The following is an 18950-nucleotide window of genomic DNA, read 5'->3' as shown; positions in this document are numbered from 1 at the left end:
TTTCGATTCAGATGCTCTGAAAACGTTGACTTGATAAATCTAAACGTCCTCCTGTCATTCATTTTTTTTTCCAACCACTAAATTATATCCGAAAAAAAGAAGATTGTATAAATCTTGTAGAAAAAATAATTATTTATATTAATTTGTTTATTTTCTATAAAAAAAAAATATATTATTTTGGTTCTTCAATTTTTTTGAAAGTGAAATGAATATCTTTGAGTGATGTTTAAATGGACGTAATAATTTTATTATAAAGTGAATAAAATTTTTTTTGAAAAAACAAGTTTTTAGTAATAATATTTGGTAAGTAGAATTTTCAATTTCCTTTTTTTTATATAGATCAATTTTTTAATTTGAGAACATTTTTTAAAAAACAAATAAGACAAGAATTTTTAAATTTATAAAAAATTTTATTTTTTGTTTTTTTTTTATAAGAACGTGATGATTGGACCTACATCAGGCACGAATAATGTGCCAAATCGCGAAGTCACTGAAAATACAATTCGTAATAAGAGAAAAGTTTTTGACGATTTGGATATTGAAAATTTTTGCGATGAAATTTATCAAGGCGGACGAAAACGGTACATATAAAAAAAAAGGAAATTATTTATTTTAAATAAAAAAAAAAAAATTTAATTTAACGATTCGAAAAAAAATTACTAGGTATATGACTGAAATGCAATCATCAGATGGTCCAATAATGACACAAATATCGAGTGCCGATTTTTCAACAATATCATCAGCGGATGATAATGGTTCAGTAACACGATTAGAAGTATTGGTTGTCGATGGAAATTGTTGGGAAACTACTGAATTTGATCAGGGAAATTTAAATGATTTAAATCAAACTCATATGATTCAAACAAATGGACAAATATTGACGCCAATAAATGTGCAATTTTCAAATCAACATTTTGAAACAGACATTCAACATTTTTGGGAACCACAACAAATTCCTCAAGTGCCTTTAATAAAACCATCATGCAGTCGATTAAATCAATTTTCTCGTTTTCAAGAAAATAACAATAATGAAGATCAGGAAAATGGAAATTTGTCCTGGCTCTTGGATTTTAAACTCGATTCATTAATTGAAGCTGCTGATGATCGTTCAACTTTTCTTTCTCCAAAAGATAATAATCAATTCAGTAAGGAATCAGTTTTTTTCTTTTTCTTTGATTTTTTTTCCTAATTTTATTTTTTTTTTATTTATTTGCAGGCCAGAGAAATAAAATTCAGACAAATAATCGTTTTGGTGCATCGACATCATCGTTTCATGAATCGAAAAAAAATTACAATTCAGAAAATTATTCATATCAACGTGATGGAAATTTTTTATCATCAAATTTAGATAATAAAATTCGTCAAAATGGTCCTAAAAAGCCGCCCTTTACTTACACTGAATTAATTGAGCATGCCTTGCAAGAAAAAGGTGAACTGACTGTATCTGCAATTTATCAATGGATTTCGTAAGTAAATTTTATTGCAATTTTTATTCCTTTAACATGAATTTTGAAATTATATTTTACTTTATGAATTTTAAATTCGAATAAAATAGTTAATTTTTTTTTGTCTAATTTAAATTATTATTTTTGAAATAATTTTTGAGGGAAAATAAAAAATTGTGAAAATATTGTCCAAGCTCTGTTTCGATTTGAATTTTGAAATTATATTTTACTTTATGAATTTTAAATTCGAATAAAATAATTAATTTTTTTTTTTTTTTATCTAATTTAAATTATTATTTTTGAAATAATTTTTGAGGGAAAATAAAAAATTGTGAAAGTATTGTCCAAGCTCTGCTTCGATTTGAATTTTGAAATTATATTTTACTTTATGAATTTGAAATTCGAATAAAATTGTTAATTTTTTTTTTTTGTTATCTAATTTAAATTATTATTTTTGAAATAATTTTTGAGGGAAAATAAAAAATTGTGAAAATATTGTCCAAGCTCTGTTTCGATTTATAGGATGGCAAGGACGTCGTTTGTGCGACGTTGCAAAAGAGGGAGGTTGAGGGGTTGAAAGTTGGTACATCTTGGTACCACTGGCCCCGGTGCTTGGCACTGGCTGGTACCAAGTATTCAACCCCTCTGGCACTAGCCGGAGTGGTTGTTCGCCATCCTTCTTTTGCTTCCTTGCAACATATCACTCCCACGTTGTTTCACCTGTTCAATATATAGGCAAAACTCGCAGTGAAAACCTATAGTTCATTCACCAATCTTGCATGTATCCCACGAATCAGAACTATCTACTGTATATATATATTGTCTTCTGAAATTGAGAGAAGGAACTTCCTTTTCCTCTAATCAATGATTTTATCTAGTTTTATTCCTTTTTTTCCCTTCCCGTATACTTAAAACCTCATTTCTTCGAATATATTATTTGTTTAATTTTTTTTTAGAAAAACAATTTTTCAATTTCTACTTTTTAATTGCTTTTTTCAAATTTTATTTTCACAATAATTTATTCAGATGAATTTTCATTAGGGCAAAAAATTCACAACGACGATTAAATATTTCTTCCATCTAATTTTTAATAACAATTGAACCACAGGAAAAAAAAATTATTTTTCCCAAGAAATTAAAAAAAAAAACGAATTTGGGAAAAAAACATGGTGTCTACTAGTCCTGGAAATGTCCTGGAATGTCCTTGAAAGTCCTGGAATTTTAATTTTTGTCCTTGAATTTTTTATATTTTGCTTTTAAATTTTCAAAAATTTCTAATTTTGTCAATCAAGTTAAAAAAATATTCATTAAATAAGTAAAATAAAAATTTACTTAAGTGATTAATTAATTTTTTAATAATTTCTGAAAACAATAGTTAAACTAAAAATTTTTTTATTCCTTAAGGTCATCCAATTTAATGTCCTGGAAAAAAATAAGAAATTTGTCCTGGAAAGTCCTGAAAAAGTCCTGGAATTTTAATTCAGATTTTTAGTAGACACCCTGAAAAAGAAATGACTATTTGAACATATTTCGTTTTTTGTTTAACTGATTTTCCGAAAAGATTATATAGTTTTCATCGATAATAATTGATATTTTAGAAGTAAAAATTTATTCTGTTCATCGAAGCGAATAAAAGCATGCTTTTAATATCGTCTTTGAACAGATCACGACCCTCGAAAGAAAGGGTTTGTGAAATGAGGGTTGCCAAATAGTTAAAACGCCGTGACGTCGCGACGGGCAGGTGAAGGAAATTATATTTTTCGTGACAAAAGTTGATCGGGACAAGAGTTTTCGAAATGTCTGAACCGATTTTTAACATTCTTTTGTTTTTTTTAATAAATAGAAAATTTTCCTTCTTTACAAGAGACAATTTGAAAAAAGTTATTGCAACATTTTTTTTTTAATTAATAGAAAAGGAACAAAATATATTTTTTTCATAGAATACCATTAAATAACAAAACCGATAACATTTGGAAAATGGGTTTTAATAAAATTTCCTCCGTTTCGAAATCACAATGATTTCCTCTTTAGGGAGTTTGATAATATATATAAAATTATAAAAATTAGTTACAAACAATAAACAAAAAATTAAATTAATATGAGACGATAAATTAATAAGAAAAAAATTATACATAGGCTAAAATACAAATTAGAACAAGAATAATAAAATTTTAAAAAATGAAAATTAATAAAATAAACACAAAAATGCAGAAATTATACAAAGGACACAATATACAAAAAGAATAAAAATAAAATAATATCTATACAAAAATAATAAAAATTAATATCTAAAGAAAAATTTACTAAATAATACGATCAAACAAAAATTATCAATTAGTAATTTTTACAAAAAAAATTTTTTTTTACATAAAAATTGTTATAAAATAAATTGAAATTTTTGTTTCATCGTATTATTTGGTAAATTATTATTTATTTTTATTATTTTTGTATATTATTTTATTTGTTCTTTGGATTAATTTATATTATTATTTTTAAATATCCTTTGTATAATTTTTCGTATTTCTTGTACTTATTTTATTTATTTTGTTAATTTCCGTTAATATTTTCAGTTTTAAAAATTTTAATTGTATTTTTATTCTAATTTGTATTTTTTTATATATTTTCTTCAAATTTGTTCTCATTTTAATTTATATTGTTTCTTTGTTAATTTATGTTTTCCTATTAATTTTCGTCTCATTTAATTTCTTTTACTCAAGACGTTAATGATTTCATAATTTTTGCACCAGTATTTGAAAACTAAATTTAGTAATGATTTTTTTTAAGTAAAGGTCATATTTTTGTTTTTAGAGAACATTTCCCCTACTATAAAAGCAATGACGATCGTTGGAAAAATTCCGTACGACACAATCTCTCAATAAATCCACATTTTCGAAAAGGATCAAAAGCCCCTCATGGAGCAGGACATCTTTGGGCAATTGCCAATCAGGATGAATTAAGATCTCGTCATTTTGTCAATAATGGATCAAAACAATCAATCGTGGAAGCAAATTCCATAAAGTCAGAAATCCTCATTTTTTAATTAGTTTTTTTCTTTTTTAATATATATATATATTTTTTTTTTGGTCTAATATTGAAAATTTATTTTTCAGTCAAATAATAACAATCGACGAAGTTGAAGCAGCAACAGCGAGTATTAGTCAACCAAGAGAAGACGAGACAGAAGAAATTGTTAATTCCGTAACATTGGAACATTGTGCTGAGCAAATATTAAGTGGAATTAAAAGAGAAGTGGAAGTTCAATATCTCGTACCAATGGCAATGGCTAGTACTCAAAACGAACAGAATACACAACAAAATATTAAACCAGAGCAACCAGGTTCTGCAAAAGATACAGGTTTATTATTTTTTTTTTTTTTCAAATAAAATAAATTAACTTAAAGTAGAATTTATTTAATTTTTTTGTTTAATTTCAGATTTTTTAAATCCCGTTTCAAAAGAAGTTGTTGCAGAAGAATGTGGATTAATTGGTGAAGGTTATTTAGTAACTGATTTAAATCCCGCAGCATTGGGTTTGAATATCGTTGATCCCGATATGATTACACCGGACAATCTTTTCAGTGAGGAGCTTAGCTTTCAATTTTACGAGTTTACATCGCCATCACAAGTGCAATCTGCCTGACACGTGGATAAAAATAAGTTTCGCGTTATTCTCATTGATGAATCGAAACTACAGAATGTTCAATTTGTTGAGAATATCATTCTCAGTGAAGAACGAACATCATTAAACTCTGAAAAAAATGATATTTCATTTCAATTTGAAAATAATGATTCTAAGGAAATAATTTTTGACATACAAGATTCGTCAGTTCGCAGTTGATCGTTCTCTCTTTTATAAAATTGAAAACAATTTTTTGTTAATCAAAACAGTTAAAGTGGAACATAAATTTTCACAAATGTTTCTCTTTTCATAATTTATTAATGCATTTGCTATTTATTTCTTTTTTCTAGTCCTGATAAAAATGTGTGTAATGTTTTTTGTATTAGTGAGAAAAAAAAAAATATAAGATATTTACAAAGAAGATGTTTTATTTTTAAACACTATATTATTGTTTATTTGATTTTGATTTTTGGATCTTTAGTTTCATTATTTTTAGTTGTGATTTCTGTTTTTATTTCTTCAGATTTTGTTTTATCATCTATTGTTTGCATTTGTTCAGTTAAAATTTTCAATTGTCTTGCTGCTTTTTCTTCTTTTTTCAATGCCTTCTTTCGTTTAGTGTCTTCTTCCATTTTTTTTGCCATTAATTCTTTAAATTTATCACTACGTGGATCAACATTAACACCAAAATGTTGACGAATTTCTTCCATCATTTTTTCTTTCTTTAATCTCGCTGCCGTTTCAGTTGCTTGCTTTTGATCAATCTTTTTTTGTAAATCTTGCTTCCATTGATTCATATTTTTCAATTTTTCATCAATTTCTTGTTCTCTACAATGAATAAACAAATATTTTATTAAAAAAAAAAATAATTTTAATTTAAGTTTATTATTTTATATTTACCTGAGTCTTATCGCCTCTTCAGCAGCTTGCTTTCTTTCTTCGAATAATTTCCAATTTTCCTGTAAAGTAAGTGGATTATAGATTTTTTCATATTCTTTTAAATCTTCAACTTCATCCTCCGTTGGCCAAGCTATTCCAGGCGTTGCATCAAGTGCTTTTAATCCATATCGACCAAATGTTTTTCTCTTATACATTAAAGTATCATGATACCTAGAATTTTAAAATTATATTTAGCTTTTTTTAATTTCCTTTAATTAATATATATGTATATATTAATTATACGGAGTGGCCCGTCGAAATAAAAGTGTTTATCAGGTGATAAAACAAAAACGGACGAAATAATTAAAGTACAATATTTCGCCCATCAGGTATAAATAGCTGTTGGATTTTTGTTATTAAAAATTAATTTTCCAATTAATTTCAAGTTGTGAAAAATAATTATTATATATTTAATAATGACTTTATTTAAAAAAAGGTTATAAAAATATGGTTTTTTTAATATATATGGGTTGTTAAATTTATATGCACTGAAAAAAGATTTATTTGTTTCAAATAATCAATAATAATTTATGTATTTCAAAAAAAAATACCATTCAAGTGACTGAAATAATAATTATTTAATATAAATAAATACTTATTTGATAATTTTAGTCAAGTGACTGATTATTTGAAATTAAATAAATCTTTTTGCAGTGTGTATTTAATTTTCGTATTTGAATAAATAAAATCAGATACGAAAAAACTAGATTATTATTATTATTATAGAATAAAATATATTAATTATTATTAATTATTAGGTATTAATTTATTAATAAAATATAATGATAAAATATATATTATATATATTATAGAAAAAATTCGATTATTTTATCATTCATGTCAATAAAAAAAAATTAAATAATTATTTTTATAAAATATCTTTAATACACTCAGATCTTAAATTCACTTTAAGGGAAAAAAAAAGTTTTAATCGTTTTACAATACAAAAAAAGGTCAGAAATAGTCGATTTTTAAATTTATTTCAACGGAAGGGACCAGTAAAATTTTAACCTTTCAAAATTTATATTATGTCTATTTAATTTTTTTTCTGGCATTATTTAGAGTTTAAAATTATTCTAAATTATTGAAATTTGAAAAAAAAATATTTTTGTCAATTTTAGAATTAAAATTTTTTTTTTTGAAAGTTAAAAATTTAAAAAACCAGAAAATTATTTATACGATTGATTGTTCGAAATTATAAAAGAAAGTATGTATAAAAATTGCCGATGAAAAATAATATAAATTGTCGAAGAAGTTTAATTTTAAAAGTATTGACAGTAAAATTTAAAATATATTAATATAATTTTATTTTTGACCAGAAAACCAAATATTTAAAAAAAAAAAAAATATTTGTATATCCGGCCAAAAATGAAATGATATTAATATAATTTGAAAATCCAAAAAAACTTAACAATTTTAAAGAAAGTAAAATTTAAACCATAATAAAAATTTAAGTTTTTTTTCCATTTTTATAATTATTTTATGAAAATAATTTTTTGTCCTACCTGCACGGAAAGTGTGTTATTTCGTGCACTTGAGGCGGTCGCAAAGTAAGTGATTCCCGCCCAGAGATGGGGTGAGCGGGCGCAAAGTACATTCGCGCCCGCTGACGTCATAGATGCGGGCGCAAAGTACATTCGCGCCCGCTGACGTCATAGAAGCGGGCGCAAAATACATTCGCGCCCGCACCATTAAAAAATGTATTGTTTTCATTTTTTGTGACATAATAAACATACGTAATATACGTAAACAACTACATGTAATTTACCTTAAGTATATTATCTTCCCAACCCTGATGGAACATTGAAACAAGCGGACTTGCATGCACTCAATAATACACTTTCCATGCAGACAGGACAAAAAATGTTGTTCGCAGCACGGGCGCAAAAGGTGATAGTGTCTCAGGCGAGATTATGAAGAAACCTCGGCGACCCTACGCACCCTCGGCTTCGCCTCGGGCGCTTCGGGTCCCCTTGGTTTCTCTAATCTCGCCTTCGCCACAATCACCTATTTTGCGCCCTTGATACGAAAATAACTAATGTAATCTTTTTTTTTTTACTTATTAGTATCATAAAATAATCAAATTTTTTTTTTAAATTTAAGTAATAAAATATTTTTATAAGCTACGGAATATTGCGTCTAAAATTTATTAAACCTAATTATTATATGTGCGCTAATTTTTAATTGTACAATTTATAATTGTATCTATTTTTTTCGTATCTGATTGTTATTAATTCAAATGTGAAAATTAACAAGTAAATTTAACAACACGTTATATTAAAAAAAAACCTTAATTTTTTATAACCTTTTTTTAAATCAAGTTGTTATTCAATATAATAATTATTTTTCAAAACTTCAAATTAATTTTAAAATTAATTTGACAAATATATGCAACATCGTTGCATCGTTTTTTTTATCACTTGACGGGCGAAATAATCTATTTTTCTTATTTCAATCGACTTCTAAAATACATTTATTTTGACGTGGCGAAATAGCCACTTCACACAATCGTATCTATTTTGCTCGTCGCGGGCATAATAGATGCAGCCTTAATTATATGATTAAAATACGAACCATTCCATACTTTCCGAATATGGTTTTTTACCATAAAGTCGATTATGATCGGATGGATTTAATCTAGATTTGTTTCTTAATTTTTGAATTCTCTCTTCGCTTTCTAATTTTTTCTCAAAAATAGGAACCTCATCATACACAAGTTCTCCAGAATCTGTTTGTTCTTTTAATTTTATCTGTTTATCAACTGTTGTACATGATCTCACAGAAAAAATTTGTAATAGTCCAAATCTTGGCCCAAAAGTTCGGGAAATAATCACTTTTATTATCATTTTAGTATAATTCTGCAAAAAAAAAAAATTTATCGAATGAGGTTATGTTGCAAAGTAGTTTCTATATATTTTGTTGCCCAATGTAATGTTTCTAATTTTTACAGTAATTTTGCAAAAAAATATTATAAATCAATTTTTATATTCTTATTCTTTTAAATTTATTCAAAAATTGTACAAATAGGCAAAAAAAAATAGCACCTCACCTTTAAATAGGATTTCTTGACACTCAACAAAAAAAGTAATATATATATATAACAATCGTATTTTCAAATTAATAACATTAAAATGTATAATTAATCGAAAATTTTCCCATTTGATTACAAGTGTATAATTAACTATATATTAACAAATAGCAGAATATTTATTATTTTTTAAACCATATTTTAACTGAAGTTAGCTGTAAATAATGTTAATGGTAACAGTGAATAAATATTTAAGGTTGGTAACAATGTGAAACGAATTTCCAATATGGTGAGACTAACTTCACGTTATTCGAGAGATCTGTGGAAGTGAAAACCGGATGATATCCGTCAATTTTACAGAGTGCGAAATTTTGATTCTCATGTTGAAGAATTTAACGAATGTGGAATATTTTACGCGTAAAAAGTGGTGAAATTAATTATCTAGTCGATTGAGAAAAATGGGAAAGGCAAAGAAAGGAAGACGTGCTGACAAGGACGATGAAATGTGAGTTTATTTTCAGACAGATTGTAGTTACGTTAATTCAGTGAAGGACATAAAAGAACTCCCAATCAATTTTTTATAATTCTAAATATTCTAATAAATTAACAAGTCTTAAAAAAATTATAACGATTGTAAAAGTATTATAGTTTAATGAAAATTCTTACATTTTGTGATGCAACATCTGGCATGTGTATAGGTTAGGGGTTACCATTTACTATATGCGCGAATTCTCAAAAATGTTATTTTCCTTATTTTTCTTTAACGGAATTTCCTAAAGATAAATTTTTTTTTTCCTTATATTAATAATTGTATTGGTATTTTTAAATTTTTTCAAAATTTGACACTGAGTATATATTATTATTTTTTTCAGAAGTAATTTTTAAAAACCATGTGAAAATTTTTATGTATTATAATTAATTTATCGTATTTTAATTAATATACAATACAAGAGATTGTATTTATAAGTTGATTTAGCTACTTTAGTCGTTGAATAATATTTTGATGACATTATTTGAATGTGAATTTTGTTTTTGGTATTTTATAGGTTAGGTTAGAAAAATGCCTTGGAAGAACTAAAATTTTATTATTTTTCAATTAATAAAGTTTTAGAATTTTTATTTAGTTTTTTATGTTGGTACAAATTTTATAAAAAGTAAAAAGATGAGTCAATATTTGTTCAAGATATATTTTATTAAAAATTTTTTTTTTTTTTTTTTACTAAAATATAATTTCTCAATTTTTCAGTGAAAGTGACGTTGAAGTAGAAGAACAGCAAAATAATGAACAGGCAAAATCAAAAACGAAAGGCAAGGACAAGAAAAAGAAGAAAGGAGATGAATTCGATGATTTGGCTAATGAGATGAGTGAATTAAAAGTTGAGAAATCGAAACCGTCTAAAAAAGAGAAAAAATCAAAGAAAGGAGGCGATGATTCCGATGATGATATGGAAATATTAACAAAATCAAAAGGAAAAAAATCGTCTTTGACTATTGAAGATGGAGATTCTGATTCAGAAACAGAATCATCGAAAGCTAATTTAAAAAATCGAAAAAATCAAGCTCCAAAGAAAGGTTTTGCCGCTTTGTCCATTGATTCAGGAGATGATTCTGATGAGGATAAATCGTTGAAATCTAAAGCAAAAGGTAAAAAGGGTAAAAAAGATGTGCACTATGATTCAGATGATGATGAAATGGAAGGACAAAAGCAAAAGGGCAATAAAAAGAATAAGAAAGGAAAAAAACAAATTGATTCAGATGATTCTGATTTGGATGTAAAGAAGACTAAAGGAAAATCGAAAAAGGGCAAAAAGAATGTTGATTCTGATTCTGATGGAGAAGAAGAATCTATAAAGAGTAAAGCAGAGGAGAAAAAGGGTAAAACAAAAGGTAAAACGAAGGCAAAAAAAGCTTCAGAATCCGATGACGATGATTTTCCAATTCAACCAATTAAATCGACAAAGGGAAATAAAGGTAAGAGTGGATATTTTCTTTTACTAATTTTAAAAATAGATATTTTATAAAATTTTTTAATTTTACAGCAATGAAAGGAGGATTTGCTCTTTTAAATGTCGAGGGAGATGATGATAATGATGATGATGATGACATTGAAGAAGAGCCATATGAAAGTGAAAATGAATCTGAAAAGAAGCCAATTGTTGAAAAAAGTAAAAATTCAAAGTCACAACATGCTCAAGAACAGAAAAAAGGGAAGAAAGGTAACAAAATTTAAACGTTCCTATTTTTATAATTTTGCAGTTTTTAATTTGAAAAATAATAATATTTGACGATTTAAAATTTTTTTATTCAGCAAAGAAAAAGCGAAACGATAGTGAAGAGGATATTGAAAAAGTATTGGCTGAATTAGAAATGGAATACTCTGGTCAAAAGAAAGAAAGTGTCGAGACAGTGAAAGTGGAAGAAGATGAAAAAAAGAAAATCAAGGAAAATGAACAAGAAAAGAAAATTGAAAAAGATGAAGGTAATGATGAAGACGATCAAGAAGTTAGTACAGTAAAATCAGCAGCTCAGAAAAAGAAGGAAAAAAAAGAGAGGGAAAGACTAAAGAAACAGGCTCAGAAAAAAGCGGTGAGTTCTTGATTTTTTTTATAATTATATTATTATTAATAATAGTTTGGTAATAAAAATAATTGAAATTTTAGGATGCTGTTAAGAAGAGCGAAGAGCCTAAAAAGTCTGATAAACCCGAAGAGAAGGAAATTGTAAAACCTGCGAAATCGGGTGAAAAAAGTGACGCTGAGGGTGAAGTAGCAGAAGAAGATGATAAGAAGAAAAAGAAGAAAGGTGCGAAGGAAGATCCAAAAGACAAAGGTATGTTATTTTATTCTATATTTAAAAAATTTTTATTTTAATTACATAGTTATAAATTCTTTTTTTTTCCCCTTTTTAGGCAAAGGACCAGGAAAAAAGACAATTTTAGCGATGCAAGAAGCTTTGAAAAAGGCTAAAGAAGATGAGGAACGTTTACAACGTGAAGAGGAGGAGAAAATTCGTCAAGAGGAGCTTCGTGAGCAGGCGCGATTAGAACAAATTCGATTAGAGCAAGAAAGAAAAGATAAGAAAAAATTAAAAGAGAAACAAAGAAAAGAGAGACTTAAAGCTGAGGGTAAATTTTTGACGCCTAAACAAAAACAGGCACAACAAAGAGCGCAGGCAATGCTTGAGGCATTGAGAGCACAGGGTAAAATACCCGATGCCACGGAGAAAAGGCCACCAAGACCAGGAACAAGAATAAAACCAAGTAAAATGAAATCACAAATTAGTATCGAGGAAGCTGATGAGAAGAAAGATGATGAAAATTCAACTGAGGTACAAGTGGAAATAGTTGATCAACAACCAAAAGTCGAAGAAATTAAGAAAGAAGATGAAGTCAAAGATTCTTGGGACGCTGATTCAAGTGATGAAGCCGAAGAAGGTTAATGTTTTTTCTATATTTACAATAGTAGATTATAATTATTATATGAAATTGAATATTAATTTTTATTATTTAGATAAATCTGAGGAGGATCCAAAGTCAATTGAAAAAGGAACTTCCAAGGAAGAGACACCAGCGAAGGAATCTTCTGATAGTGAATCGGAAACGAATAGTGAATCGGGTTCGGATTCCGAGGAGGAGAGTGAAGACGATAGTAGTCAAGAGGACAAAATGACAGACGCAGAACGTAAAAAAGAACGTGCTCGATTAAGAATAGAAACACGAAGAATTGAAGCTGAAAAGAAGAAGAATTTGGATGATTTAAGAGCGGCTGTTGTATGCGTTTTAGGACATGTTGATACGGGAAAAACGAAAATTCTCGATAAACTTAGAAGAACAAATGTCCAAGATGGTGAAGCTGGTGGAATAACACAGCAAATTGGAGCAACGAATGTACCAATTGATGCAATTCAAGATTCCACGAAACATGTGAAAGGAGTTAGTTAATTTATTTTCAAAATAGATAATAGTAAATTTAGTTATAGAATTTTTAATGTTTTTTCTTTTTATTTCAGTTTGCAGATAAGAAAATAAAAATCCCAGGCCTCTTAATTATTGATACTCCTGGCCACGAGTCTTTTAGCAATTTGAGAAATCGTGGTTCATCTCTTTGTGATATTGCCGTTTTAGTTGTTGATATTATGCATGGATTAGAGCCACAAACAATAGAGAGTATAAATCTTTTGAAAACAAAGAAATGTCCCTTTGTTGTTGCTCTTAATAAGATTGATAGGCTTTACGATTGGAATACAATGAATCGAAAAGATGTACAGGACATCATTAAAGCACAATCAATAAATACTCAAAGGGAATTTGAAAAACGTTACAAAGATGTAATTGTTCAATTTGCTGAGCAGGGCTTAAATGCAGCTCTATTTTATGAGAATCCGGATCCCAGGAGTTATGTCTCTTTGGTTCCAACAAGTGCCATAACAGGTAATGAAAAATTATATATTATTTTTTTTTTCTAATTAAAATGTTAATAAATTAAATTAAATAATAAATTGAAATTAAAGGAGAGGGAATGGGAAATCTTTTGGCATTGCTCGTTGACGCATGTCAAGGTCCTTTGGCAAAGAGATTGATGTACAGTGAAGAATTGCAAGCAACTGTTTTGGAAGTTAAAGCTCTTCCTGGACTTGGAACGACAATAGATTGTATTCTAGTCAATGGACTGTTGAGAGAAGGCGACACCATGATTGTCGCTGGAACGGATGGACCGATTGTTACGCAAATTCGTTCCCTTCTCATGCCACAGCCACTGAAGGAATTGAGAGTCAAAGTGCGAATAAAAAAATTTATTTATTCAATTAACAATTATTAATCGATTATTAAATGATTATTAAACAATTTTACAGAATGCGTACCAAGAGTATCGAGAAATTAAAGCTGCTCAAGGTGTGAAAATTGCTGCTAAAGATCTCGAGAAAGCAATTGCGGGTAAAAATTACATTTTTATATGAATAATTTTTTCAATTAGTAAATTCAAATGAAGAGTTAAAAAAATAAGGAAAAAAGTAATAACTGAATAAATTGAATGTATGTCAATTAGGATTGAATCTTCTGGTGGCTCAAAAACCAGACGAAGTTGATGTTCTTCGAGATGAAATTGCTCAGGAGTTGACCCACGTTCTTGGAAACATAAAACTTGCTGAGCGAGGTGTTTTCGTTCAGGCTTCAACTCTAGGCGCTTTGGAGGCACTTTTGGATTTCTTAAAAAGCAGCAAAATACCGGTGAGTTTTTGAATATTATTATTATATTTATTTTAAAAAATATATTCTCAAATATAGAGAAAGTGTTATTATGACATGAAATCAGAATAATAAGAAATATTTACATAAAAAGTAATCATTTTCCTGCGAAGCGAAATAATTTTAAAATTTCAATGGAATAAAAAAACATGTTCGGATAAATACAATTGATATTTTCTCTATTCTATTCGATTGGAAACTAATTTTGCTCCAGTGAAAAAATTAGATTTTTTATCAAAAACAAATAACTGAATTGATTTAAGTTTATTTAAAACTTCAATCTGCTTTTAAATCCCCCCTGTATATTTATTTCCCTTTTCCAGAATAGTCTATATAACGGGAAATAAATTTCAAAAAAATAGTAAATTGAATTCAATTTAAATAAACATTGAAATAAAAATAACTTTTTTTTTCCCCCTCATTTATTGGACAATAGAACTTTCTTAAATGGTTTAACGTTACATTTATATGAGAGAGAGAGAGAGAGAGAAAGGGGGGGAATAAAATATTTAAACTCTGAATTTAATTGTAACTCGAGAATGCATGAAGGAGAAATACATAGTGTGTTGTATACGTTTGAAGTTAGAGAGACTGAAACGGTTTCGCTCTGAATTTTTCGCGAGCATTTCCGGCCGGATTGTCGGACAGATGTGAAACATCTTTTTTTGCGAAGGTATACGGCGCCAAAGGCGACTTCTAGAGAGACATAAAGCAGAGAGCGTATATACAATGGTGTACGTAGCTTCGAAGCTATAGCAAGCAATGTGGACATGGAGCGTGCAGCAATGAACCACTTCCTTCTTAACAGTTTAGCAGGATACGGCTCATTGATCGTACGCACCGTTCTTGTATTTGTGCGCTTGTGATCCAATGTGCTATCAGCTGCACTTCACTGTCCCTTGCTCTCCGATATATTTTTCCTTTGGGTGCCCCACACACACACACATATACACTTTCAATATAAAGGGGAAAAATTGCAAATTTTCTTCATTTTCAAATTATTTTTATTTCAAATTTCGATTCAATTTTTTACAAATTCGTAAATGGATCTTTAAAAATATTCCTTAGTTTGGATTTTTAATAAAGACCAAATTAAAGTCAAATTTCCAGATTAGCTAAATATTGATAAGATTTAATATTCAATCGAATTTTCATTTATTTTCTTTTAAGTATTGTTATACACATAATTTTAATTTCAATTGAATTTTCATTTAAGAGATATTTTTTTCTTAAACAAAACTTATAATTATACGAATTTTCATTTAATGGAAATTTCAATGAATCGAATTTGTTAATGTCGAAATTTTTATTTCACCGAATCTATATTTGTCAGGAGTTTTATTTTTTTGCAAATTATTATTATTTAACAGAACTTTCATTTGGCTGAACAAATATATCAAGAAGCGAATTTGAAAATTAATCAAAATTTGCTTTTGTAAATTATGATGCCATTAATTTTTTAATTTTTTTAAAAATATTTGGTTAAATAAAAATTTCTCTGATTTAATATTTTGCTTGATAAAAAGTAAAAAAATTGATTTATCCAAATTTTTATTTGATCAAATTGTCATATTTAATCGAATGTGCTGTTAATTAATTTGTCATTTTATGTATTATTTTTTTATTTATTATTTATTTTATTACTATTATTATTATTATTATTTATTTATTTATTTATTTTATTCTTCCTGTATTTTTTTCTATCGGTTTTGATATATCATTGAAATTGTGTTAATTTTATGAAATAAATTAGTAAATTTTTATGAAATAATTAATAAATTAAATGATTCATAAAAAAAGGTTAAATAAAAATTTTGTCGAAACGAAATTTGGCTTAATAAAATTTTAATTGAATAAAAATTCTGCTAAATAAAAAGTTTCGACAATAAAAATTCGATTAAATAAAAATTCGACTTAAATAAAATTCTGTTATTTCAAAAAAAAAAAAAAATTAAACTTTTAAAATTAAATTAAACTTTTAAAAAAATTTTAAAGTATATATTAAATTGATTCTTTGGCTACTAAAAATTCGGTTAAATAAAATTCTAGCAAATGAAAATCGTTTAAAATTTAGATTAAAAATTTTTTTGAAATAGAATTTGTTAAAAAAAAAATTGTATTAAATAACATTTTTTCAGTATAAAAATTTTGTTGAATGAAATTTCATTGAACTATAGAGAATTTTTGATATCAAAAATAAATAAATAAATAATTTTTTTTGCAACTATTTTTTTTCGGAATTTTTATTTTTGTTGAAAAAAAAAACTATAGAAGTAATGTAAAATAAGTTAAAATTAGTCTTTTGTTTGAAAAACGTTTATTTTAAAATTATTTTTATTAATAAAAAAAAGTAAAATAAAAAATGAATTTTTTATAGTTCTATAAACTTTAATTAGGAGTTAATTCAAACTAATTTATTGACATGTCTTAAATTCGAAACCCTTTTTAATTGTCTCTTCGATTAAAAAAAAAAAAGAAAAAGAAAAATACTAGGGTCAGTCGGGGTAAATCCGAACGGGGGGTAAATCCGAACGCTAATTATTTCAGCTTAATTAAAATTTTTAAAAATAAGTTCGATATGAGAATTTTTACCTCAGATCCTCTTGAAGAGATTCTAAGTATTATCCCATTTTTTGTTTGTTAATTAGCAACAGCATAAACAAAGATAACGAGTATTGCAAAAAAGATTGAAAATCAAAGATGACACTCTTTCAGTATTTTGTCTCGTATTTCAAGAAAAAGAAGCTAAAAATTCATTTTATTATTTATAATTGTTTGTTATGAATACTAGAACAGAAACTATATTTGATTTTTGCCTTCTGTAAAATTTTATTAATAATATCAGACCGTTCGTATTTACCCAAGAAAATTGGAAAACTGGGGTAAATCCGAACGGTATTTTTAATAATTTTTTTTTACATCAAAGCCACACAAAATTGTTTTTATTTGATTACACTATTATTTTAACATTATAAAAGTACATAGAAAAAAGTTTTTCTTTCTATACGTATCCTCGTTAGTAATTAATAAGCAGAAACTTAATCTCTGTTCTCTCGAAGGAATGTTTCAATTTTTTTGCCAAATGGTTTGTTGAAAAAAGTTTTTCAGGATCTTAATAAAATTTGGTATTCTACGGTTTTTGGGGTCGCTAATTACCAATTTGAAGTCAGTTTTTCAAAATTCAAAATGGCGGACGAGAATTAAAAAATTCATTGGATTCGCTCGAAAATTGTTACTCGGGGGGTTTCAGGGTTAGCAAATTTGATCATTTTTAAAAATAAGTTTTAGGAAAGTCCGCCATTTTGAATTTAAAAAATTTGACTTTTATTTTTGTATTTACATTCAATCACTCCAAAATACTTTCTGTACCAAGTTTTGCAAAAATCCGTTATGATTTGATAAAGTTATTGAAGGTTTTAATTGTGTAATGCATTTTAATTTTTAACCTGTTTGATTTTTGTATTTATATATGATGCATTATTACATAATAGGTTTATTATCGTATTTTTTTTGAGTTTTTATATAAGTTTAACAATTGCAATACTTTAAATTTATTTTCCCTAAGATTTTTCTGAAATACAGTGGCGTTCGTATTTACCCCCATATTTTAGGAAAGTTGCAAAGTATCGAGGTAAATACGAACGCTAAGTTTCCTGCGATTGTAATTTATCAAAAATTTTTTCTACCCCATAAAATTGTTCTATGGAAGTAAAGTAACAACTTCATGCACCAGAATACCGGAAGTATTTTTTTTTTAAAGAAAAAACTTATGTTATTGTTGAAACTTACTAAAAGCGTTCGGATTTACCCCAGTTGACCCTATATGAAAATGAAATTTGAAATAAAAAATATTAAATACGATGATGAATGAAAGAATTGGGAATTGCTTTTTTCGAGCAATTAATAACGCCCTCAATATCAAAGCTTTTATAGTGCGCCGACAATATAAATATCGTGTTCCAATTTCATAAAAATACTTTTTAATATAGTTGGCTAAAATTAATTCCGTGTTAATTATTTCATTAGTTGATGTGTATATATATATATAGTACGTGAATAAGAAAAAGGTTAAAGGTTTAAAAATTTGTCGAGAGACTTTGAGAGGTCGATTGGGGATTTTTTTTTTTTCGATGAGGCCCTTAAAAGTGAAACTCTCATTTAAGGCCCCTGGGGTGGATGATAGAGAGAGAGGTCGCGACAATTAGTGGCTTGTTAATGTGATTAATTGCAGTGAGACTGAAAGCCGACAAAGGGAATCGTGATACCACTTATTTGTAATATACACGGTGACAACTGAAAGCGAAATCCGGTTCCTTGACGTGTCGCTCTTAAAAACGAGGGAGTAAAATATAAAGTAGTAATGGAGGATATAAAAAAGTAAAGCGATTCTGGAGATTTAGGTTTGAAAATAAAAATCATTGAAGGCATTTTTTTTTTTTCATCGGCTTGCTTTTATAGTAGTATATCGATTTAAAATAAAGTCCTCAAAGAGGAATTCGAAATTTCGAATTAAAAATTAATTAACACTCAAGTGTTTCAATTTTTAAGATCTTTTTTTTGTAATTTATAAACTTTGGAAATAAATTTTTATACTCGCCATCGATTTAATGCCTTTCAATTAAAAAGTAAATTTAATTTTTATTGGGAAGGAATTTTGGAAATAAAAATCTTAAA

The 18950-nt window shown here is 27.0% G+C and overlaps 3 protein-coding genes across 4 annotated transcripts in view; 2 read left to right on the top strand and 1 right to left on the bottom strand.

Moving 5' to 3' along the window:
• Positions 1–24: 24 nt before the first annotated feature.
• LOC127284899 (uncharacterized) lies at positions 25–5332 on the top strand. The gene is made up of 7 exons (XM_051310616.1): positions 25–303; positions 436–581; positions 664–1145; positions 1217–1466; positions 4254–4463; positions 4556–4800; positions 4880–5332. The coding sequence occupies exons 2-7, from the start codon at positions 442–444 to the stop codon at positions 5083–5085; spliced, it is 1533 nt and encodes a 510-aa protein (XP_051166573.1). The 5' UTR covers positions 25–303; positions 436–441; the 3' UTR covers positions 5086–5332.
• Positions 5333–5474: 142 nt separating this feature from the next.
• LOC127284906 (growth arrest and DNA damage-inducible proteins-interacting protein 1) lies at positions 5475–9830 on the bottom strand. 2 transcript variants are annotated; one of them, XM_051310623.1, is made up of 4 exons: positions 9698–9830; positions 8578–8861; positions 5965–6174; positions 5475–5892 (listed from the first exon to the last, which is right to left on the bottom strand). In XM_051310623.1, the coding sequence occupies exons 1-4, from the start codon at positions 9719–9721 to the stop codon at positions 5517–5519; spliced, it is 894 nt and encodes a 297-aa protein (XP_051166580.1). In that variant the 5' UTR covers positions 9722–9830; the 3' UTR covers positions 5475–5516. The 2 variants fall into 2 exon arrangements, with proteins under 2 accessions (XP_051166580.1, XP_051166581.1); XM_051310624.1 differs by lacking the exon at positions 9698–9830 and adding an exon at positions 9053–9239.
• The window catches only part of LOC127284894 (eukaryotic translation initiation factor 5B), a 159889-nt gene continuing 150267 nt past the window's right edge, over positions 9329–18950 (top strand). Inside the window, exons 1-11 of the mRNA XM_051310608.1 lie at positions 9329–9536; positions 10278–11002; positions 11071–11247; positions 11340–11617; positions 11692–11860; positions 11940–12464; positions 12541–12962; positions 13040–13460; positions 13541–13806; positions 13883–13964; positions 14077–14258. Coding sequence (XP_051166565.1) covers positions 9490–9536; positions 10278–11002; positions 11071–11247; positions 11340–11617; positions 11692–11860; positions 11940–12464; positions 12541–12962; positions 13040–13460; positions 13541–13806; positions 13883–13964; positions 14077–14258 — 3294 coding nt within the window. The 5' untranslated portion in view covers positions 9329–9489. The remainder of the gene's footprint in view (positions 9537–10277; positions 11003–11070; positions 11248–11339; positions 11618–11691; positions 11861–11939; positions 12465–12540; positions 12963–13039; positions 13461–13540; positions 13807–13882; positions 13965–14076; positions 14259–18950) is intronic.

Source organism: Leptopilina boulardi, unplaced genomic scaffold, assembly GCF_019393585.1.
Source record: "Leptopilina boulardi isolate dan_hultmark-lab unplaced genomic scaffold, ZJU_Lbou_2.1 LbouV2_327, whole genome shotgun sequence".
Taxonomy (NCBI): Eukaryota; Metazoa; Arthropoda; class Insecta; order Hymenoptera; family Figitidae; genus Leptopilina; species Leptopilina boulardi.
The sequence above is the reverse complement of the archived record's forward strand: the minus strand, read 5'-3'. Positions and strand labels throughout refer to the sequence as shown.

What these genes read in the sequence shown, in the direction of transcription:
- LOC127284899 (XM_051310616.1), top strand. Translation starts at nt 442, where the DNA reads ATGATTGGACCTACATCAGGCACGAATAATGTGCCAAATCGCGAAGTC. An exon ending in TATCAAGGCGGACGAAAACG is followed by an intron (nt 582 to 663) that starts GTACATATAAAA and finishes AAAAATTACTAG; the next exon opens with GTATATGACTGAAATGCAAT. An exon ending in GTGGAAGCAAATTCCATAAA is followed by an intron (nt 4,464 to 4,555) that starts GTCAGAAATCCT and finishes TTTATTTTTCAG; the next exon opens with TCAAATAATAACAATCGACG.
- LOC127284906 (XM_051310623.1), bottom strand. Translation starts at nt 9,721, where the DNA reads ATGCCAGATGTTGCATCACAAAAT. An exon ending in CAGATGTTGCATCACAAAAT is followed by an intron (nt 8,862 to 9,697) that starts GTAAGAATTTTC and finishes TTTTTTTTGCAG; the next exon opens with AATTATACTAAAATGATAAT. An exon ending in TATTCGGAAAGTATGGAATG is followed by an intron (nt 6,175 to 8,577) that starts GTTCGTATTTTA and finishes TTAAAATTCTAG; the next exon opens with GTATCATGATACTTTAATGT.